Here is a 21,553-nt window from a genome sequence, read left to right as displayed (position 1 = left end):
TATCCTTCCAATTTTTGAGTCATTATTTCAGGATTGCTTTATTCCTCATTCTCACTGTCATTTCTTCGATCAAGCGTCGTCCACGCCAATTCTTATGACAATCTATTCTACAAGCTCTGAACCGTTTCTCCTTGATCAAATACCAATGCGGTCTTAGTGGACAATACCACGAATTCATCATCAACCTAGTGGCTGGTACAAGCTGCCTACAGTCACGTGTAAAGTGGAGCCAGTCCAAAGTGCACGCCCGAGGATTTTGCGTTCGCCTTTGAGCTTTTTCGATCCATCTCACACTTCAACCAACCAAGACCATCCCGCCATCGCGCGTTCACACCTTTGCTCATCGATCCATCTATCAGCAAAGTCATTGTCGTATGCGATCATCAGGGCCATCTCCTCTTGACGCGTTTACAACCACCTTACTGTTCATTGTTCCCGTTTCGCGACATTAAGCAAACAATGGCCGAAGAGGCACCTCAAGCATCTGTCCTGCAGTCTGCGCCTGCGCCTGCAGAACCTCAACCAGCAGTCCCCGAGGTCGTACCTGCTCCTAAAGCTGAGGAGACAGCTACCACGAATGGCGCAATCTCCAATGGTCCTGGGCCTAGCGCAGAAGTCGCGACGGACGCGCCAAAAGTTGAGGGTATATTACTTTTTTCTGCGTCCCTATCTCTCCTCCACTTTGTTTGCTCTTGCTGATTGATAATCTTCGATACTTAGATTCATCTTCGATCCCTGCTGCAGATTCGACCGACGACAAACAAACAGCTGCTGACAAGGTCACACAAGACGAACCATCAACAACACAAGAAGACGTCGAGATGAAGGACGCTGCTCCTACCAGCGATGCCGCTCCAGTTTCTGTTGAGTCTGCAGAGCCTGCTACTGAGACTCTTACTTCTACTGCCAAGCCTAAGGCTCCTCGCCGCAAATCGGGCGGTGTCCCAGAACACAAGGGCAAGAAGCTCAACAAGAAGGCCTCTGCCGCAAAGATGACACACATCGACGCGCAACCTGGAGATTACTTCTACGTCAGATTGAAGGGGTATCCCTTGTGGCCAGCAATTATTTGTGACGAGAGCATGCTTCCGAACACCCTACTCAAGTCAAGACCTGTCACAGCAGCACGCCCCGATGGCTCTTATCGTGCCGATTATGAGGATGGCGGTCCCAAGGCTAAGGATCGCACATTTCCAGTCATGTATCTGCACACAAATGAATTGTAGGTCTATGCCACACCTCTTTGGCACGTTGCAGAAGCTAACTTGTCCCGATAGTGGATGGATTCCCAACTATGATCTTGTTGACCTCGACTTCGAAGATGTCGGCAATGTTACCGCTGGCATGAGAAAGGACTTGACCGCTGCTCGTCAACTTGCAGCTGAAAAGCATGATCTGCCGTACTTCCAGACTCTCTTGAAGGAATTTATGGAAGCTCGAGAAGCTGAGCGCGCTGCGAAAGAAGCTGCTAAAGCTGAGAAGAAGGCCAAGAAGGCAGCATCCAAGAAGGAAAAGAAGAGTGCGAAGGCCTTCACAGAGGATGATGAGGATGTCGAGATGGCAGATGCTATTGGAGAGCCGGACTCCGAGGAAGCAGAGGTAGATGCCGAACCAGCCAAGCCAAAGAAGCGCAAGGCGGAAGACGTGAGTATCCTCTCGTTCAGTTTGAAGCACCTGGAGCGTTGCTAATATGAGGTGTCACAGACCCCCCAACGTACAGAATCCGTCAAGAAGCCTCGTCAAACCATCAAGCTGAACACGCCTAAGACTACAAATGGAACACCCAAACCCACGAAGGAATCTGCCCCGAAATCTGCGAAGTCTAAACCCAAGAAGGCTGCGAAAGTCGCTACCGAGACTCCAGAGGTAGTTGCGCAAAAGGAACCGGAACTCTCAGCTGAGGAAAAGCGAGCCAAGAAAGAGGTAGGGCGAAATGGAGAGTTTTCAATGGCACACAACTAACTGTTTTCTAGAAAGAGATCTTGTTCCTTAGACACAAGCTCCAGAAGGGCCTCCTCACCCGCGATCAGGCGCCAAAGGAAGAAGAGATGAAAAGCATGTCCGAATTCGTCAGCAAACTCGAAGGCTATGCGGACCTCGAAGTCAGCATCATCCGTGCTACGAAGATCAACAAGGTTTTGAAGGCGATCTTGAAGATGCCGTCCATTCCCAAGGAGGAGGAGTTCAAGTTCAAGACACGTTCTCAATCTCTGCTTGACAAGTGGAACAAGCTCCTTGCCAGTGAGCAAGGGGAGCCAGAAGCCACTACCGCTGCTACCAACGGAAATGCTACCGAAGCAAAGGCGGAGTCAGAGGACGCAAAGCCTTCCCCAACTGAGGTCACCAACGGCACAAAGGAATCTTCTGCTGATGAGAAGGCGGAAGAGAAGACCGAGGAGAAGCCTTCAGAGGGAGAATTAGCTGCGCCACCAGCAGTAGATGCGAAGGAAGTCCCTGCTGAGCCAGAAGCCATCCCTCAACCAACTGAGGAGCCAGCAAAGGTATGCACGATTTCTTCCTCATAGACGCAAATTATTTGAGACTGACAAGAGAATAGGATTCTGTTGCAGAGCCAACTCCAGTTGAAGCATCTGCCTAATTGATAATACTTGGTCCTCGGGGCGAAACACACAGTGAGCCTGGCTCAGAGCTCCATAGGCTTGCTGTACCGGTCTTGGTTTACAAGACGGTAAATTGATGAGAATCTGCATTACGATTGGTATTATTGGCAGTTTCCAGCAAACAGCGAGCGAAAAGCGAGTTCTGCATCTGGGCTACGATCTGGCTTCGCGATTTCGCGTGTAACATTATGCGATACAGAGTCTCTCTCTCTCTCCTGGCTCATGCTGCTAAGCATCATCTTTGTACAAATCCGATTTTTCTAAAATTGCACTGCGGTAAGGATGAAGGGGAGGATGAGGTCGGCATAGGTGGTGGTCTGTCTTCCACATGAGCTCTTGCACTCATTCGATTGAGATTAGCAATTTCCAGACTTGACTAGGCAATAAAAGCAAATTCATGACATATCCCTTGCACTGTGATTACTCCATATACAATCTGTTGACTTTGCTGAGAATCGAAAACAATTCAGACCCAAATCGAGAGCGGTGACCCAATGTAGCGACCCCAATTAGATTTTAAGCGGCAGAATAAATTATTTCGACCAAATCAGTGTCCCGCGATTCCTCAAGCCTCCAACAACATCCACACCACAACATACAATGGCAGCTCCAGCCCCCGAATATCTACGCTTCACCACCCACAAATCCCTCACGCATCGTCTCGTCCTATCCACATTAACCGGCCGCCCAGTCCACATCTCTCAGATCCGCTCCTCCTCGCCCACCAACCCAGGTCTTGCGCCGCACGAAATATCTTTCCTCCGCCTGCTCGACAGCATCACCAATGGCTCCGTCATGCAAATCTCCTACACGGGCACGACGCTCACCTATATCCCGGGTCTCATAACAGGCAGTGTCTCGACGGGCGGCGGCGATGTCGTGAGATGCGTCTTGCCGGAAACTTGTCGGAGGGGAGTTAGTTGGTTTCTATTACCGCTGTGTATGCTGGCGCCGTTTTCGAAGGCTCCGATTAATGTGCGGTTTGAGGGGGATGGTGTCATTACCTCGGCGACGGAGACGGGCGATGTTTCTGTTGATACGGTGCGGACTGCTATTCTGCCTTTATACGAAGCGTTTGGGATTATAGGCAGCAAATTGGAATTGAGGATCTTACAACGGTCGTGTGCTGGTGTGGGAGGCAAAGGTGGTGGAGGTGTAGTGGAGCTGAGGTTTGGGAGTCAGGTTAGGTTGCCGAAAACGCTGCATATGAATCGGAGTCCGGGCAGAGTGAAAAGGATTAGAGGCGTGGCGTATAGTACGGGGGTCAGCGCGAGTAACAGCGCGAGGATGATTAATGCGGCGAGGGGGGTGCTGAATCCGTTGGTGCCGGATATACATGTTGCGAGCCAGTATGATCAAGCGCCGCTAGTGGGGGATAAGGGGAGTGCGGGTGGGAAGAAGAGGACGGGGGTGGGGTTTGGGTTGAGTTTGATTGCGGAGTGTAGCTCTGAGGGAGTCATATATTCGGCGGATGTGCCAGCGCCAAGTCAAGGTGGTGTTACGCCTGAGGATATAGGGAAGAGGTGTGCGTATCAGTTATTAGAGATGGTGTCGCAAGGAGGATGTATAACGAGGGTGGGAGCTCCGACTGTCCTGACGTTAATGGCTATGGGATCAGAAGATGTCGGGAGAGTGAGGTTGGGGCGAGAAGTGGTGGGTACTGAAGATATTGTCGGACTAGGAAGAGATCTGAAGAAGTTTGGGGCCAGCGCTTGGGGCTTAAGAGATGCAGAAGAGGATGGCACCGAGGATATAATAGTCAGTGTGAAAGGCATTGGCGTTGGCAACGTGGGCAGAAAGATAGCATAATCAAATCTTGGTCTCAAAGCATCTGTAAAGTGTACGGCGCAAAGTGGTATATTGGTACGTTTTTTGATACAAAGGCTTTTCAGCCAAATCCACCCACTTGTCGCTGGAATCTTGCCCCAGCAGCATTTAATCGACGATTGGCTGCAAGAGCAGTAAACTCAGCAGAGAACCCAGCGCTATAGCCAACCGTTTGTAGTGCCGATTCCGTAGCGTTTCCATAATCTTGCCATTGTCTTCTCAGATTCTGGACAATATGGAAATTTGCTAGGACAGCAGTACCTGACCAGAATATATCCAAGCCAGTATCATCCTCTTCTTCCTCTTCCGTCCTTGGAGGAGGCTCCGCCAGTAACCTCTCTCTTTCTTCGTTCCTTTCTGCATCAGCCTCAACAGTCGCTGATGTTGTAGGTGCTCCGTTCTGCGGAGGTAGAGGTTCTAACTCAACTCCTTCATTACCCGTAATGCCATCTCTCATAATGCCCTGCTCCTCCGCATCATGGTCCTGTGCCGTAGCCACCTCTGCCCTTGGCTGGTCACTCGGAGGTAATGCCGAGCCTGACGATAATGCCGCAACATATTTCGTGAGCCTTTCCCTTTCTACATGGACAGCCAGCATAAAACATTGCAAGCCCAATATCAGCAAATCCAATAACACCAGATGTATCTTGGACGTGGGACCTTTCTGACCGATAAGATCAATGATCACCCCTCCATGTAGATACCCTCGCATAGCCTCTCCAGCTTCTGATCTCGCTGTGAAGATGTGTAGCAGGATGCAGATAATGTTCGGTCCGAAGATAGCGCCTATGTACGGACGGTGTTGCGGCGCTGGAGGGATGAAGTTGGGTTTGGGTGTCAGGAATAGCATCTGGTTGAAGACTCTCAGGAGGAGGCGGAATAACGAACAACTAAAGTCCTGTTAGTATAAATTTCAGAGGAAAGTGGCATGGCACTTACTCCATGTAATACACAATCGAGAGCTCCGCATAGATCAGTATATCCAGATTCGTCATAAGATTTGCAACGAACTCATGTCTCTTCCTCATCCCTAGCAGGACCCTCTTCTGCGCCGGAGACGTAACATCTCTTCTCCTCGTCTGTGCTTGCTGCGCGGGCTCTACGCTGTCTCCAGTTGTGTTTGCGCTGGTATCGGTCCTGGGCAGGTCGGTTGGCGTGGAGTCATTGTTCATAGCTTATGAGCCTCATTGGAAAGGACGGGAGGTTGGTGTGTGGTCTGGGATTTCACATGATTCGGTGAAGTGGTGGAGGGATGGCGGTGAGCAAAGTCGTACTTGCCTGCTCGTGTGAGGTCGAGGCGCGATGAGCTCGGAAGAAGGAACCTGGAAGTTGTCAAGCGATTTCATGTCGCACGTGATGACCTGATCACCGTCAATGCTCGTCGCGTCTCAACGTTCTCACGCTTTGTCAAGTTCTTTTCTATTCACAGACACCGGATTCATACTTTGTTGGGTCTGTTAAATGTGCTGCAAAGTCTCAGCGACATTTCTTGGGCAATAGTCTTGATTTGGAACTCTACCGCCATACTGGACAGCCCCTGAATGCTCAATATCCAGCACATTACCTCCATTGTCTCTTTACATCAGCAAAGCCGTCCTTCCATTTGACCCTTCAAACACTGATTCTCCTACCTCTACATCCCTCACCATGCCTCCCCGCCGGCGGCCAAACCCTCCCACTCCCCCAGATCCAGCAACTCCCTTCCCCTTCACCAAGCTCCCCATCGAGCTCCGCCTCTACATCTGGAACCTCTCCATCCTGCAATTCGTCCACAGCAGCATGATAAACACCATCGTGCCCCTAACCTGGGACCCCCGCCGGCGCGCCTTCCACACGGACCGCAAACCACCTCCCCTCTTACACACGTGCCAAGAATCCCGAACCGAAGCCCTCAAGACGTATCAATTACGCTTCGCTTCCTCGCCTGAACTTGCAAGAGTCTATTTCTCATACGAGCACGACATCCTCATGCTGGTATGGTCGAGCCTTGGTTCGGCGAGGGGAAGTTTGGAGCGGAAGATGGCGGTTGAGGAATGTGGCAACGTGCGGACGATGATGATTAGCGAATCGTGTTTGTTAGATCACGCCGATGACCAGATGCGTGAGTTTTCGCGCTTCACCGGTTTGCAATCCCTCTGCGTGCTCTGCGATCCCGAGAACGTGGAGTGCGGGGACGAGTACGGGGCCGAGGAGATGGCTTTCATTTCCGTAGAGACGGATATTTGGGAGAGAGGGGAGGAGGGGACGGAGGAGTGGCCTGAGTTGGTTTGTTTGCGGGCGGATCTTGAGGATGCGCCGGCTTGCTCGCGGCATTGGTGGTTTGATGGGTGGAATCAGAGGGCGGCGATCAAGCAGGGCAGAAGTGGCCTGAGTTGATGGGGAGGTGTTTGAGGGTGACGAAGGAGGATGATGGGGGAAATGATGCGGTTGTTTTGTTGAATATGCTGTATATGCATGCTACTGGACAGACGTTTCATTGAACTGGGCGGCAATAGCGAGGCGTTATATACCATTATTATTTCTTGCGGGCATTGTTGAAGCCAGTGGCTTTGTTTTTGGGAAAGGATTCTAAGGGTTACAGTCTTCTGTGGAAGGGATCCGAAGGATTTATTGTAGTACTGCCTGTACAAAATAAAATATTCGAGAATATAAATTCAAGAAATTTTGGCAACAGAAGCTGCAAATGCCATGAAAGTGCTAGAACTGACTTGTCAAGTCCAAGTGGACCAAATGCTTCAAGCACAATACCCAAACAAAAGGAGTTTACCACTTCACTACTCCGCAGGCTCAGGTTGATTCCGATATAGACAGACAATACAATGATCATTGACCTCAAGAACAAATGACAGAACACACATTGAGGACAAGTTAGGCAAATAGTTTACAAGCCCAACTTCATCTGGTGATCCGATGTCCCAAGTGGGAGTATGAGATATCAAAGAGAGCATGTCCAAGGAACAGGCTGAACACTTACAAATCGGAAGGGTTTTAAGCAGCTCAGGACTACGAGCACATCTTCTCACAACGCCCTAGTAATTCCAAAATGGCCGTAGCCATATCATTGTTTGTTATCACGCTGTTGTCTATCGCCGCTGGTCAAAACAACACAATGTCCACCAGTCAGCATTTCCATCTGACTGACCAACGCCGCTGCCATGGATGGACGATTTGTCCTCCACCAAACGCCTCGCAAATTCAATTACCGGTAGTGTATGATTCAAAAAGAAGGAAACTATCGTAACCTTGACCTCCACGCGCCGATGCTATGCCCGAAATTGTGTGTACCAGGATTTTTATGCTACCTTGCCTAATCGATCTCTATGACCTTGTGCCTTGGATTGCCTCGATCTTGACTTTGGCTCTGACTTTGACTGGGAGTGGGTTGCTGCCTTTGCTGTTGCGGTTGTCGAGAAGGCGGGGCTTGAGTCGGAGCTTGCTTCGGAATGGGGGCCGGGACGTCAGCAGCTTGTTGAGATTGAATGCCTACATCGCTCATAGCAAAAGTCCGCACAACGTCATCCATTTTCGCCAAGAGCTCTTCGATGCCATTTCCTTGTCCAGCTGCACTACTCATCATGGCTCGCCATCCTGGTCCAGATGTCGTCCACAGAGGCTTTAAGGCAGTATCAAGATTGTCCCAGTCCTTCAGTCGTAAATTGTCGGTACGATGAAGGTGCCACCAAGGCTCACCACGACGCTGTCGTAGCCTTAAGTCGAATAAAACCCTTCGTAGCCTTGGAGGGGTAGTTTGATTTTGCGCCGCCGGTTGCCTCAGGTTGTATCGTATATTATACCAATCAGTCGCCCTGGCGGTGACAAAAGCTTCCCCTTTTTCGTAAAGAGCGCTGTCGTTCCACGCTTCTTCGATGGCGGTCAATCCTCTCAGGAGTGGAAGTGTCAACGTCAAAAGAGTAGCAACACCATTGAGACCCTCTGCGCTGTTCAGAACATTGGTCAAGAAATTCTTGATACGCAGATGTGGGTTAGCTTTTTCGAGAATTAAAGTCATTGTATTCTCCCCCGTGCTGAAGTCGACTGTGGCGCTGTACTGCAGCGAAGGACGGGTCGCGGGACTTGGGTCGGACTGTGTTGAAGACGCTTGCCCGTACTTGAAGACGATCTTGCCAAGTGAGACACTTTCGCACTTCAACGTCTTCTCGTGTTTTTGTAGAACATCCACGAATTGTACAAGCCTACCAATGCCAGTGATCCGCTCTATAAGTTCAGGAATGACCGACTCTCCGATTTTGCTGTACAGCCGCAAAGCGAAAGATCCGGTCGTAGGGTGAAATGCAATATCTGGATCGACCTTCTCGTTCAGGATTGCAAGATTCTTGGGTAATGGGACAATCATGCGTGCCTCTGTGACAAGTACAGCTTTTTCTTCCATGATTGTTGGACGTCGGATCAACGTTGCATTTGATGATTGAGTTGCAGTAATGGAGGTTTGTGACAGCGCATTGATATCATTAGGACTTGGTGCGTGGACCTCGACGCCCTTGTATGTCAATTTAATGACATCTTTTTTGGCCCAGAAAGCTTTCGAGTTCATCATTGTAGGGCTGTCTCGTAATAATTCCGAGATTTTGACGAAGATTACCGGCAGTGTCAACGATCTAGATGGCGGTCCTTGTCGAAGCATTTGACGAACACGCTTAGCGTGGAGGGTTTTGAGGTTCGCGTAGTACGACAGGAGACCACCAGTGTAAATGTTCAGAGCGGTCAAGAACATGTAGTTAATTGTGGGCGAAACGGTCTTGATTTGCACCTTCAAGAAAGGACCAATTCCGAGAGCATTCGGATTAGGGTCTAAGGGAGTGGCTTGTCTCATCCTACCGAATTTAGCACTTCAGTGTCAACGGGAAGGGTGAAAGACTTACAGTTTAATTAAAAACCAATTTGCCCCACTCATACTTAGGCAAACCAGAAGATACCAATCCTCGGCCCATCCAGGTCTCCTAAGCCACAGGGACATTTGGGTATTTTTGGGTATTGATTCAAATAGGACACTTCGTTTGATACCCGGATCCGGTAGTCGTCTCCATCCCAGAGACACGCCGCGAGTTACAATGTCATCTGTGATAAAGGAATATCGAAGATTTTCGAGAACGCGAAGTGCTTTGTCGATTGTATCTTCCATTCTTTTACCAGTTGAATCTTTCGGGTCTCTGGATGGTGCATTCATCATCACCTCGTATTTGTGTGCCATGAGCATGGTCGGCGAGAACACAAACCGGCCAGAAATCGGATCGATCTTAAGAGAAAGTCGCCGTTCATTTGTCAAGCTTACTTCGAGCTCTGGTTTAGACGGGTCATCTGGAGACGTAACCAGAGATATGCCCAATTCGCGATTGGCGTAGAGTGTATGTGCACTCAGCTTGTCGAATATAACAGTCAATATGTGGCTGATGTGCATCGCAATTACCACTCTCAACAGAGACTCTGTAGATATGTTCACAGTGTCGAACGAGATGTCCGCATCCTTGACTTCCTTGTGGTCCCGAAACCACCTGAGGGACAAGCGGCTCGTGGAGTTCGCGTCTGGTCGGCCGTCTTCTCGCTTGCCGCTATGCACACCGAGGATGATCCAGCTCTTGGTTCCTGAGCCATTGTACCGATCGAGCCAATATTGAACAGACAGTGCCCTATTTAGAGCTTCTACTTTCAGAGTTTCCACCCATTTCGCCCTGCCAAGGTCAATGGCTTGATGTCTGAACTCGCTAATCTTGTAGGTCAAAATCATTTCGTGCAAGAACTTATAACACCCGGAAAGGCCATCTCTGAGCAGTATCTCGTTGACCCTACTCTCGATGAAAGTTCGAGCTCTTGGCGTCAGAATGGACGCAGAAGGCCAAAACAAGAACCGAAAGTCAATAAACCAGAATTGAGATTGCGGTTCCTCATCAGCAATCGTCACATCCAATTCAAATTCTCCTTCAACCTTGAATGTGGCACGACCAGATTTGATGGTGAAATCCTTGAATTGAAGAGGAATTGAGTCGTAATCGTCGAGATTTAAACGCGCCGAAAGCAGAGTATTCAGTTTCTCCAAAGACTGTAGTACGTCTTTAGATGTCAACGGTGGCTGCGAGATGTAGCCCAACTGTCAAATATTAGCACTAATTCACTCGTTGTACAAAAATTCTTACGTCGGGCATCCAATGAGCTTTCCCCGTAGTTAAAACTGGCACCGCTGTTTTCAAATCTGGATTTGGCCACCTCTTTTTCGGATCGGTAGAAAATGACCTCCTTCTAAAAGCCAGCTCATCTATACAAGCAGTATAAAACGCCTTTTCCTGGTCCACATGCACTTTTATGTCAACGGCCCTGCTAACCTCGTCGGCCTTTCGACTCCAACCGGTGACTACCAGCGCCTTCGTCCATGACTCGTGAGTGTTGGTAGCAAAGTCCAATAAGCGTTTCTTCTTCGCCTGGTTTTCGGGAGAATTGTCATCTGTAGACGAAGAGTGAGAGGTGTTTCCATTAGTCATTGAAGCAGGTAGAGGCATCTGGGCCAGCTCCGTCAATGTCGCTTGCAGGGCTGTGTTAGAATGTTGCGCCAATCGACTTAACAGGCCTGAGAGCGGCATATAACCCTGCGTGATGTGAAGAATCTCCGGAGGCAGCTGGTCCACACGATTCTGCATGTCATGTCCATTGCCAGCTCCATTTGCGTGCTGTGGATCATCTGAGAAGGTGCCATTGATGCCATTCGGCATGGTTGGGCTGATCGGTGTCATATTCTGTTGAGGCTCAACACGTCCTTTGCCCTTGTCTTGCGTCTTCTCGGAGGTGTAGATGATTCCATTGACGCCGTTATGCCGTTCATCTCTGTCGTGATTCGTGTGCGATCCGTTCCTGCTCCCGTGGTCCATGATGACGCCGGGCATACTCGTCGTCGCTGAGTCCCCTTCCAATCTCTCCACCCCCCGCTGGACAGCCCCAGCAGCCCCCTCTCCAGCCTTGGTTCGCTCCGTCGACTCTATCTTGGCCGATATGATGTGGGATGCCAGCCGAGGCGTTCGAGGGCCCCAAGGAGCGATGGCAGAGGCGCAAGCGCTATCTCAGATGACCGAGGAGCATCGGCGCGATCCAAGGTATCGCACGACGGTGAGCACTGCTACGCCGATGAGTATTCGCAACCAGAGATGTTGCGCGGCTCTTTGGTTGAACGGGGGAGAATGTAGAGCGCGACCTTGCAGAAGATGGCTGGGTCGTGTTCGCGGCTGGATCGAAAATGTCGAATTGTTCGAAGGTGAGAGCGCGCCGAAGTCAAGAATTGGAGGTCGTCGAGTGTGGGGTATTCAGAATGGCAGTTGTCGTTGCACAATCGTAAGTGATAAATGCGGCATGAGTTGTCGTTGATCGAGCTACAAAGAGTTGGCGGTCCTTCCCTTCATCATCCGGGAGTTTGCGAGGCACTAGAGAGAAAGGGCGTCTGGGCGAGACACGTGACTGGCCTTATTTCCAGGTCGGTTCTGCGCTCCTGGATCTGGATCTGGATCTCGTTTCTGCAGTCGCGCGAGCCGAAAATAGGTAGGGGACGGTACGAGGGAGCAGCTGGGTGGTGAATGATAAATTTCGATGAAATTATGTCAGGATGAGGTTTTGGAAATGGCTTGCAATCAAGATATTGGTTGCGTCTGTTTGATGGTGAGTGTACCTATTCAGGACCGACGATTCAAACCATGCCTAAACCACGTGGTCTCCTCACGGCGACCTTTGATCAATGGATCAATGTTCTGGGCGGAACGAATGCCCGATTCTTTGTTCTCCGGATCAATTCCAATGCATGGGGATGCGTACAGTATTCGATCAAGATCTTGTCAAAGAGCCAAAGACTACCTTGGGTCCTACAGTACCTACTCATTCTCAGGCCAGTCACCCGTCTCCATTATTGATTCATTTTACATAAGCTTGCGGTCGCTTCCCTTGTATCAAATCGGCGTGTACCCCGGCCTCTGCCCTGCTTTTTGCTGTTGAATGGGAGAACAAGCCAACCGTCATCGAAGTGGTACAGTAGGCCAGAGCCAGCTCCTGGAGCCCATCACAATGCTATATCCTCAAAACCGACCTCTGCCAGACGAGAATACCTTCACTTTTCATGTGAAATACCTGCAATGACTTTCTCTGATCTCTCCCATAAGCTGCAGCAACCTGCTTGCCTGTCTCAAAAAGTGGTCGTGACAGGACCCCCTGGTGCCCATCTCTTTTCAGGGTAAAGCTCACGTCTATCTTGAGCACCTGAGCTGCGACTCTCTTTATCTCCCACCCATCGTGCTCTGGTTCTCTGGCCGTCATGACCGTTGGGTCTCTGCTCTCTCCGCTCGCTGTCCGACTCTCACACGCAGCCACAGCTCTGGATGTCTCCCGCAACGCAAATGCTTGAGAGTCGTCTGTTCCACAAACGCGGTTGCACGATGCTGACGTTGTGCTCGTTACTGGTCGGAACCCCAGCTTTGTAGTAGTGTAGCAGCGCTGCACCGCACACCTCAGCCAACAGCAGCAGCACAGGCACCGATCGAATCATGGTACCTCGGAATGAACCACGACTTCCAGAACCGCGCCCCTTCCCTCAACGCGCCATCTCCTCCAACAGCGCAAAACGTTCCTATCGATCCTACCAATCTCATTCCTCGTCTTTCGAGGCAGACGATGAACGCTCGAGTTCTCCAGACAATCAAAGCATGGGAGAAGACGACGGTTTCCGGGATGTCCCTTCGCAGTACCCAGGCGAGGATACGCGCTTGACTTCACGCAAAGAGCTGTCGGGTTGGTATACATACGCGTTCGCGGCCGAAGTCTTCGTGATTTGTGGCATAGGTGCGTCCTATTATTATTTGAAGCTTCAAGAATACTTGGGACCTTGCAGACAGCTTGTGCCGTGTTGTATGTGCATAGGAAGAGTGGGGAGCTCAAGTCAAGCACTCCAGAAGCTGCACACGGCTCTGCGGCATGCATCTTGAAACCCCCGCATCCCCATACTCGTTCCCAAGCTGTGTCACCAAGTACTAACGCTATAATTCAGGATCCTTCATTCCAATAACCCTCGAGCAACTCGCCCGCGAAAATGGCTATCTTGTCTCGGACCCTTCGAAGCCATGTCCCTCGAGCTCAGATCGTCTGCCGCCTGGCTTAAGTCCTAGTCCAGACTCTGCAAAGGATGCACAATGTGTGATATACTTTCTGGGGATGCAGATCAACACCGCCAGCTTTGCCATGTACACTTTCTCACTCAGTGTACTTGTACAATCCCTTCTTGTGGTCTCCATAAGTTGTGCTGCGGATCATGGCAACTACCGGAAACGATTGCTCTTGACATTCGGATGGGTAGGGTCAATAGCGACCATGCTATTCCTCCCTGTCGTGCCCAAAGTATACCTGTTAGCATCTCTATTTGCGGTCATTTCAAATACCTGCTTCGGTGCAAGCTTCGTTCTTTTGAACTCTTTTCTACCACTCTTAGTCCGGCATCATCCAAAGACACAATACCAAACTCCAATCCTTACACCAGAACTCCAGCCCTCTGAGTTCGAAGAGCAGGAACATCCAAATGCAGAAGAGGGAAATCCTCCTGATGATACCACTCCTCTATTGTCCTCAGCTCCGGACACGACTGTTCCACTACCACCAGCTGAGAACGTCACATCTGTTGAGCTCCAGCTTTCGACTCAAATTTCCTCAACTGGAATTGGTATTGGCTACAGCGCCGGGCTCTTCCTCCAGTGCATATCGATTATCACCGTATGGCTGATGGGTAGCACAACCTTCTCCCTGCGATTCGTAATATTCTTAATTGGGCTCTGGTGGTTCGTTTTCACGATTCCTGCTGCTATGTGGTTGAGACCGAGGCCAGGACCTCCATTACCTTCAGACGACCCCGATAATGCAGAAGCTCAACGTAGCTGGTTCTCATATATTGTCTATGCGTGGATGTCTCTATATAGGACAGTCAAATTGGCACGACGCCTGAAAGATATCTGCCTTTTCCTCGCCGCTTGGTTCTTGCTATCCGACGCAATCGCTACCGTCTCCGGAGTTGCAGTTCTATACGCCAAAACTACATTACACATGAAACCAGCAGCTCTCGGCCTGATCAATGTCATTGCCACAACAGCGGGTGTACTTGGCGCATTTTCTTGGTCCTTCATATCTCGCTATTTCGGTCTCAAACCCCACCAAACGATTCTCGCCTGCATCTGTCTTTTTGAGATAATTCCAATCTACGGTCTTCTAGGATTCTTACCATTTGTGAAGCAATGGGGTTTCATCGGTCTACAACAACCATGGGAAATGTATCCTTTAGGCTTCGTCTATGGCTTCGTCCTTGGTGGTCTAAGTAGTTACTGCCGATCACTCTTTGGCGAACTCATTCCACCCGGATCCGAGGCTGCATTCTACGCCTTGTACGCTATCACAGACAAAGGGTCTTCGATCTTCGGACCAGCGATCGTAGGAGTCATTGTTGATCGCTACAACGACATCCGACCCGCGTTCTGGTTCCTCGCGTGCTTAGTCGGGATACCAGCCCCGTTGATATACTTCGTGAATGTGGATAGGGGACGGAAAGAAGGTGCCAAGCTGGCAGAATTCATCGAGGGGTTCAGGTCGAGGGAAGAGAGTACAGAAGCGAGCGGAGCGCAGAGCTTATTGGATAGTGAGGGCGACTATGAGGAGAGAGTGCATAGGGATTAGGATCTCGGCGTTTGTTTGATTGGCATATAGGAATTCTGCATGGCGGCGGCGTCGAGGCATTTTCTGATGTTTGTGTGCATGTGTTGCTATTTTTGTATTCGTTATATCATTCATGCATTTTGTTGTGCTGAAATATCCAGCTACGTTGTTCTCTTCCATCGAATCAACTTTGTTTGTGCTCAAATTGTCCCGGATCACTTGAAAGACTTGGCTTGTTGCAAAAGTCCGGAACCTTGAAACATAAGGTTCCGGAAACATAATTCCACAAGCACTACTCACAGGCTTGAGTATTTCACTCCTGTTGTTGTCAACAGTCCACTCCTCACTCTATACTCCTTCAAACTTAAGAAATGAACTGTTACCTAAGTCCTCCCCTTTCCCACAACTTCATCAGAATGAAAGCTTCACCACAGTTCCAAGGCAGCTGGATGCTTGGAACAATGATTGGACGATCTATGCTCTACCCAAAGCTAAGCTTCAAAGACTTATACACTCGTCTAAATGTTGTCTTCCGCGAGACTTAAAGCTAAGACAGCTTAAAGATAAATGTTCACCTGAAATAAATTGCTGATGGGCGAAAGAACAAGTTGAGTAGCTATTCTACTCATCTCACAAGCGAACCGTCTCACAGGCAAACCAGTCGTGACGCGACATGCAACAAAACTTTTATTGTCCGTCCTTGAGGACTGACTTTGAAGTATAGTTAAGTATTAGACTATTATTTGCTACTTAATATACTGTTGCTGCTATGCGATTTACCGTTGCTACTATACAAGTTACTGCTGCCACACAATTTATCGCTGCTATTATGTGAATTGCTATTATTTGTAAAAAAAAATGCGACATGCAACAAAAACTCTATTGTCCATCTCCGAGGACTAACTTTAAAGCTATTTAAGTGTTAGGCGGTTATTCTGGGTTTACATTGCTACTCGATTTATTGTTGCTGCTTTGCTAATTATTGTTGTTGCTTTAAGGGTTATTATTGTTGCTATACAATTCATTGCTGCTATTATGTGATTTGCTATTATTTGTAAAATGCGATCTGCAACGAAAAAAAACCCCTATTGTCCGCCCTCAAGGACTGACTTCAAAGCTGCTTAAGTGTTAGGCGATTATTTTGGGCTACTACTCGATTTACAATTGCTGCTTTGCAAGTCACTATCGTTGCTTTGCAGTTTACTATTATTGCTATGCAATTCTACTATTATCAAGTAATTTACTATTATTTGTAAATTTACGATATGCAACAAAACTTTTATTGTCCGTCCTCAAAGACTGACTTTCAAGTTACTTTCATTGAATATCAAACTACAATTTTAAGTTGCTTTGCTATTCATTATCGTTGCTTTGTAGTTTATTATTGTTGAATTAATTGCTGCTATACAAATTACTACCATTTGTAGAAATGCGACGTGCAACAAAGTTTTTATTGTCCGTCCTCAAGGACTAATTGTAAAATTGCTTAAGTCCTAAACCTTTATTTTAAACATAACTTACCAGTATATACCCCACTCAAGTTTCACCACGAATTACATAATATGTCCTCTCACCACACTATATATACTCGGCTACACTTTTTTATCGTTTTTTTTTTCTCGTTATACCACTAGTTCACTATTACCGAAAGCACTATGCTCTGCCCGCTGGGCTCCATTTTTGAACGGATTTTTCCGCGGATCAGTAAGATTTGCATAAGGTATAAGTAGTCGTGAAAGCTAGTGCGTATGTAGTGTTAAAGAACGACAGTGGGTATCTTTTGTTGGCGATAAAAGTTTAGCTTTCAATTAATTCTTGTTTCATTAGTCGACAGTGGCAATTTACAGTCATTGGTCCCAATCCTTTCTTTCACTTTTGATTTGCACACTTTCATCAAAGAGGTATTTGCTGCCAAAATTGCCTTCACAAAGCTTTGCCATCCGCATTGTACGCTTTCTTCTCCTTCTTTTTCAACTTCGTTCAACTTTTATGTACTTACATCAATAATAAACGAGCCTCATTGGCCGGGGGCAAGGGGAATAATATACCGTTTGTGGACTTCTAGATCGTATAACGGTTCTTGATAGTGGGTTGCCTGGGTATATATATATTAAAAAAATGCGGATTCGAGGTTTTGAGGTTGTGTATTCACTATTTCAAATTCGGAATTCCAGATGCTCTGTTCTCTTCTCCGTATTCACTGCTACTGACCGTGAAGCTGAAAATTTTTTCTGAACGTCTTACCAAGTATAAAAACGACGCTCCACTTCTCTATATTGTGAACCCACAGTGTTCATAAACCTAGCAACCACCTGCCCCGGCTCAGGAGGCTTCGCTATCCGTTCAAAGCATGTTTATTTCTTATTTTTTTTAATTGTCTCTCATTAGCATACAAGTTCTTTCTGAGTTACCTACGGAAAGGAAGGAAGAAAGAAAGAAAGAAGGAGAACAGTGAAAGTTGACAACAACAACTATTGCTGTCACGCAATATCATATTCTCAAAATGCCCGTGATGTTGCTTCACTTTGTGAGTCTTGAAACAACAGATTGACCCCCTCCTCATGTAATATACTACACGCCGTCTCTCTTTTTGCGACCAGCTCTTTGCTTTTCAGTACGTACACGAGGTGTCTTCTTGGATGGTGTCGACTCGTTGCTCTTCTTAGAGAAGTCTCCTGTCGTAAAGAGGTCTCGCGTAAACATTGTATCTAGCATCGTTAGCATATTAGCATAGAGAGTGTTTTTGTGTAAACAATAAAACTTGGTTTGTAATGTCGTCTCGCATAGATAGTGAATCTTGGTTTCACTTGCTTTCAACCAAGTAAAGTAATACAATTCACTCTGTAAACGGACTGGCGGACGGATGAAGAGTCACGGACCGACGAAGAGTGAATGTAAACCACGACTTGATTCTGGAAAAGCCACAGCAAGGCTGTGAGCGTCAAGGTATATATAGGCCGGGCCGGTCTTTTTTTTTTCCGCTCCGTCAAAAGTTGGTCGTAGAGCTGAAAGACTTATTGGGGACTGGAAGGAGACACTGTTATTGTTGAGGTCCTGGAGCGACCTCCTTTGCGTTTCTATCTTAGATGTTGAGAGTTATAGCGACGAATATCAAGTTATCAAAAAGGTTGACAATAGAAACAATTTTGGCGACAAATATTTTATCTGAACCTTAGGCGAGGCGATGTACATGTCCATTGCACTTTTCTACTTCATCTGCTCTAGTCTTTGTTGTCCCATTCCCCAAAATCTGCTCCATGCAAACCACAAACCGTAGATCACAGATGACTTCTGTGCAGACGATATTTCAAGTACTTAACAGCTCTAAACTAGCAGAAGTGGCGGTATTTATCGTTCCCAAAAAGGCGGTAGTGAGCACTCACATGTTCTACGTACGGCTGTGGAAGCGTGAATTTGACGCAGTGTTTGTGCGATTTGTGACACATAACTTGGATGGGAACATTCTATTCTGCCCATTCATTTCTTTGTCCTCGAAACGTGAACTATTATCGTGAGGTACAAATAAGTTAACTTTCGACCAGGAACTAGAATGATAATGAGGCCTGCAACCGCAGGACCTGGAGGCTACATGGACGGGAGATGAGGAGCTCTCCCTGTTTGTTCTGTGGTTTATGGCCCGGTTCATGTGTGCTAAGAGATTACAAGGCGTTGAGAGGAAGGACACCAGTGCTGACGCGAGAAAGAATATGTGAATCCAAGGGAAAAAAACTATGGAGGGTTTGCTGTCAATTGTATCTATCACCGTCACTTCGCTAAGTCGTTGATTTCCTCCCAGTCTTTCCCACGTCCGTAGTCCGTCTAAAAGTCACAACTTGACATGGTTGCCGCAGATCTTCCTGATCTACAGTTGGTAGTCAAGCTTACCCTTGCCCTTGCCCATACCGAGTATCCTACTGCGCCTCACCTACACTTTCCCAGGATGTGGACAAGGTGCACTTCATGTGTGGTGTGGCAACATCAAAGACGCAGTAATCAGCAACATATCGAGTTCTATAAAGATGTTCAAGTCGTGGTGCTGTGAAGGCTATCTTGATTCACTCTCTTGACATCAAACCTACTCTACCTACAAAAGCCATCATTAGGCTTATACGAAGCACAATGAACGACACTCAACTCCAACAAGCTCTCATGAGTACCGCAAAGGTATCCGAAATTGCAAGATGGGACATGTTCGCACCCGAAGCCGCTCGAGGCAACGACAACACCCTATGGTCAACAATGGCCGGCACAATCAGAGTTCTTAGTCGGACATATGCAATGTCAGCAAATCCCATACAGCTTTATGAACTCGAGATCCGAGATACCTGGTTCCTGTTCATCCTTTCAGCAAAGGTTATCGATGCGCATCATCCTGCTCAAGACCGTCTGACACGCTTGATTCTTTGGGCACGCGAGCTTGGTGTTCTTAAACGAACTTTGAATTCCTCCCAGACCCCGCAACAACCAATTGGTCAAGATGATGGAACTAATGTTGGATTTATCGTCGGCTCTGAAGATGACGTTGTTGTCCAACATGCTGCAACGTCAGCAGGACGCATCTGGCTTGACCTACCTTTCCTGATCCTCGACCTTCAGGACGCTTGGAAGACGGTCATGAATCCTTCTGAACCTGCGAATCATCGCTGTAACCTTGCCTCCGCGATAGCAAGACTTGCTGGGGTTGGTCTCCTCGACGAAGCTCTCGCCGGCTGTGGGTTGTCTGTTCTCAGTCTGGCACTCGAAACCCCTGAGAGCGAGTCCACTTCGAAGGGTCTTATGTTGCAACTATCACAATTATTGCCGATGGTTCAAATATGGTTACACTACGCAGGAGATAAGCTCCTTCAGTTGAGTCTTGCCAGTCATCCAGTTGATGACACTGCTTGGTATACTGAAGGTTCAGCTCATGGGCAACTAGCTTGCGATGCTGAGATTGATACTGCGAGCTTGAATAGGGAAAGATTTCAATTCTGGAAGACGAGATTGTCGGAGTTGAGAAAGACGGATCATGAGGCTACGAGCAGGGTGGCTGATTCTTGCTTTAATATCATAGAGGGAGTCTGGAAATCTGTTTTTGGGTTGAGTTAGTATATGGATGGTAATTGTGAGGCTAGAGATAGGGCTGCGACTGTTATTTAGTAGCTCTTTCATTGATTTTTCACGGCATTCACATCGGAATATGGGACTACTTGCAAACGAAGTTATGAGAAGTCAGATTTTGCAAGTGGCTATTTGAGAACATAAATGACGCCGTTTTGAGATACATGCTACATAGTCTAGTAGGGAAATTTCAACCGAAATAAGTGATATGAAAGAAATCTTTCTCATTAGCATGCGCAATGAGATCATGATTTTTCTGCTTCAGATCATACCCTGTCATAGAAAGATGTTCATTTGCTATGTCCCAGCTAATACTCCCTACCGTCTCAGGTATTCAGAACAATCCTCCCGTGTAGTTGAAGCTGCAATCTTCCCTTGTAATCCGGATTTTAATAATCACACGAAATTTGCACAGAGGTAGGTGGGTCGCAGACAGTGGTTGCGGAATCGTCGTAGCAAAGACCTGAGAACAGAGTAAGCATATAACTTAAGCTACAGAATATCTAGCAGTGTCGATGGGAGCGAGATCTTCCCAAACGCACCATCGCCTTCGCAATAACAATAGTTTCCGATCCCAGAATCGGGGTCAGCCCTGTGTTATTATCAGCTGCTAAAGTCTTTATTGCTCAATTACCAACTGGCTGTAGCAAGGTCCAACTTGGCCCATAGCAAGACCAAGGAAAGCGAAAGTGAGGGCAAGCATGGAGGGCTGCAATTTTAAAAAGCAATATTATGGGAAATCAAGTAAATAGTAGTTATGATAGCTGACTGTGGAGTTGACGTTGTTCTGGTCTTATCCTAAGGTTGGAAGAAATTTATGAAGAAAGTGTCAAGAACTACTTATAGTTAGCCTTTTGTCAACTTGACAATTGGTGCATAATATCAAGCTTCTAGACTCTCCATGCTGGCAAGGATTAAGATTCCAAAGCTACCTTGAATCAGCTTCTGCGCGCGATAGGCTAATAGCTCAATGCGTCAACGAGGATCGCTCGTAAGCGTTACTCCATACACCATCAGTGGTTGATCAAAAGGCGCAGTATATGGTGCCGTGCGTGAGAATAAGCAGTTGTTACCATGGATTGTAGGTAAGTTCCTGCCATGAGACCTCTTACAAGTGTTTTCAGCAACCGACACTTCCGTAAGGTGGACTACCACGCCGCTGGGGGGCAAAAACACAACAGGGTTACGAGTCTTGAAAGACTATGTTACAATACGCCGCACAAGAAGCAAATGCCATCAAGCAAAGAGACTATTACGATAGGTTTTAGCTGAGACGCTGTTGGGTGGCATAGACAATAGGTCATCGTAAGCAAGAAGGCTCAATGCTGTCA

General features: G+C 47.8%; 7 protein-coding genes across 7 annotated transcripts; 5 read left to right on the top strand and 2 right to left on the bottom strand.

Annotated features, from left to right (window-relative positions):
- The first annotated feature begins 102 nt into the window (after positions 1-102).
- On the top strand, positions 103-2,910 carry LY89DRAFT_9818 (uncharacterized protein). Its single transcript, XM_018223552.1, has 6 exons — positions 103-643; positions 721-1,222; positions 1,278-1,644; positions 1,705-1,923; positions 1,974-2,501; positions 2,558-2,910. The coding sequence occupies exons 1-6, from the start codon at positions 460-462 to the stop codon at positions 2,597-2,599; spliced, it is 1,842 nt and encodes a 613-aa protein (XP_018078395.1). The 5' UTR covers positions 103-459; the 3' UTR covers positions 2,600-2,910.
- LY89DRAFT_744704 (18S rRNA biogenesis protein) lies at positions 2,840-4,314 on the top strand (the record flags this gene model as incomplete). The annotated part of the gene is made up of 2 exons (XM_018221042.1): positions 2,840-4,253; positions 4,303-4,314. The coding sequence occupies exons 1-2, from the start codon at positions 3,222-3,224 to the stop codon at positions 4,312-4,314; spliced, it is 1,044 nt and encodes a 347-aa protein (XP_018078394.1). The 5' UTR covers positions 2,840-3,221.
- Positions 4,315-4,386: 72 nt separating this feature from the next.
- On the bottom strand, positions 4,387-5,748 carry LY89DRAFT_679293 (DUF1746-domain-containing protein). The gene is made up of 2 exons (XM_018213839.1): positions 5,388-5,748; positions 4,387-5,338 (listed from the first exon to the last, which is right to left on the bottom strand). The coding sequence occupies exons 1-2, from the start codon at positions 5,618-5,620 to the stop codon at positions 4,510-4,512; spliced, it is 1,062 nt and encodes a 353-aa protein (XP_018078393.1). The 5' UTR covers positions 5,621-5,748; the 3' UTR covers positions 4,387-4,509.
- A 23-nt stretch (positions 5,749-5,771) lies between these two features.
- Positions 5,772-6,924, top strand: LY89DRAFT_9775 (uncharacterized protein). Its single transcript, XM_018223549.1, has one exon. It carries the CDS (start codon positions 6,096-6,098, stop codon positions 6,822-6,824), a length of 729 nt encoding a protein of 242 aa, XP_018078392.1. The 5' UTR covers positions 5,772-6,095; the 3' UTR covers positions 6,825-6,924.
- Positions 6,925-7,722: 798 nt separating this feature from the next.
- LY89DRAFT_9841 (MED14-domain-containing protein) lies at positions 7,723-11,685 on the bottom strand. The gene is made up of 3 exons (XM_018223556.1): positions 10,598-11,685; positions 9,329-10,551; positions 7,723-9,280 (listed from the first exon to the last, which is right to left on the bottom strand). The coding sequence occupies exons 1-3, from the start codon at positions 11,336-11,338 to the stop codon at positions 7,756-7,758; spliced, it is 3,489 nt and encodes a 1,162-aa protein (XP_018078391.1). The 5' UTR covers positions 11,339-11,685; the 3' UTR covers positions 7,723-7,755.
- Positions 11,686-13,135: 1,450 nt separating this feature from the next.
- On the top strand, positions 13,136-15,143 carry LY89DRAFT_571901 (MFS general substrate transporter; the record flags this gene model as incomplete). The annotated part of the gene is made up of 2 exons (XM_018208615.1): positions 13,136-13,271; positions 13,477-15,143. The coding sequence occupies 2 exons, from the start codon at positions 13,136-13,138 to the stop codon at positions 15,141-15,143; spliced, it is 1,803 nt and encodes a 600-aa protein (XP_018078390.1).
- Positions 15,144-19,310: 4,167 nt separating this feature from the next.
- Positions 19,311-20,210, top strand: LY89DRAFT_572236 (uncharacterized protein; the record flags this gene model as incomplete). Its single annotated transcript, XM_018208634.1, has 1 exon — positions 19,311-20,210. One exon carries the CDS (start codon positions 19,311-19,313, stop codon positions 20,208-20,210), a length of 900 nt encoding a protein of 299 aa, XP_018078389.1.
- Between the last annotated feature and the right edge of the window lie 1,343 nt (positions 20,211-21,553).

This window comes from Mollisia scopiformis, assembly GCF_001500285.1.
Source record: "Mollisia scopiformis unplaced genomic scaffold LY89scaffold_1, whole genome shotgun sequence".
Taxonomy (NCBI): domain Eukaryota; kingdom Fungi; phylum Ascomycota; class Leotiomycetes; order Helotiales; family Mollisiaceae; genus Mollisia; species Mollisia scopiformis.
Note: the sequence above shows the minus strand (reverse complement) of the source record. Positions and strands in the feature narration are given on the sequence as shown.

What these genes read in the sequence shown, in the direction of transcription:
- LY89DRAFT_9775 (XM_018223549.1), top strand. Translation starts at nt 6,096, where the DNA reads ATGCCTCCCCGCCGGCGGCCAAACCCTCCCACTCCCCCAGATCCAGCA.
- LY89DRAFT_679293 (XM_018213839.1), bottom strand. Translation starts at nt 5,620, where the DNA reads ATGAACAATGACTCCACGCCAACCGACCTGCCCAGGACCGATACCAGC. An exon ending in TCGATTGTGTATTACATGGA is followed by an intron (nt 5,339 to 5,387) that starts GTAAGTGCCATG and finishes ACAGGACTTTAG; the next exon opens with TTGTTCGTTATTCCGCCTCC.
- LY89DRAFT_9841 (XM_018223556.1), bottom strand. Translation starts at nt 11,338, where the DNA reads ATGCCCGGCGTCATCATGGACCACGGGAGCAGGAACGGATCGCACACG. An exon ending in AAGCTCATTGGATGCCCGAC is followed by an intron (nt 10,552 to 10,597) that starts GTAAGAATTTTT and finishes AATATTTGACAG; the next exon opens with TTGGGCTACATCTCGCAGCC. An exon ending in AATTGGTTTTTAATTAAACT is followed by an intron (nt 9,281 to 9,328) that starts GTAAGTCTTTCA and finishes TAAATTCGGTAG; the next exon opens with GATGAGACAAGCCACTCCCT.
- LY89DRAFT_9818 (XM_018223552.1), top strand. Translation starts at nt 460, where the DNA reads ATGGCCGAAGAGGCACCTCAAGCATCTGTCCTGCAGTCTGCGCCTGCG. An exon ending in TATCTGCACACAAATGAATT is followed by an intron (nt 1,223 to 1,277) that starts GTAGGTCTATGC and finishes TTGTCCCGATAG; the next exon opens with TGGATGGATTCCCAACTATG. An exon ending in AAAAGCGAGCCAAGAAAGAG is followed by an intron (nt 1,924 to 1,973) that starts GTAGGGCGAAAT and finishes ACTGTTTTCTAG; the next exon opens with AAAGAGATCTTGTTCCTTAG.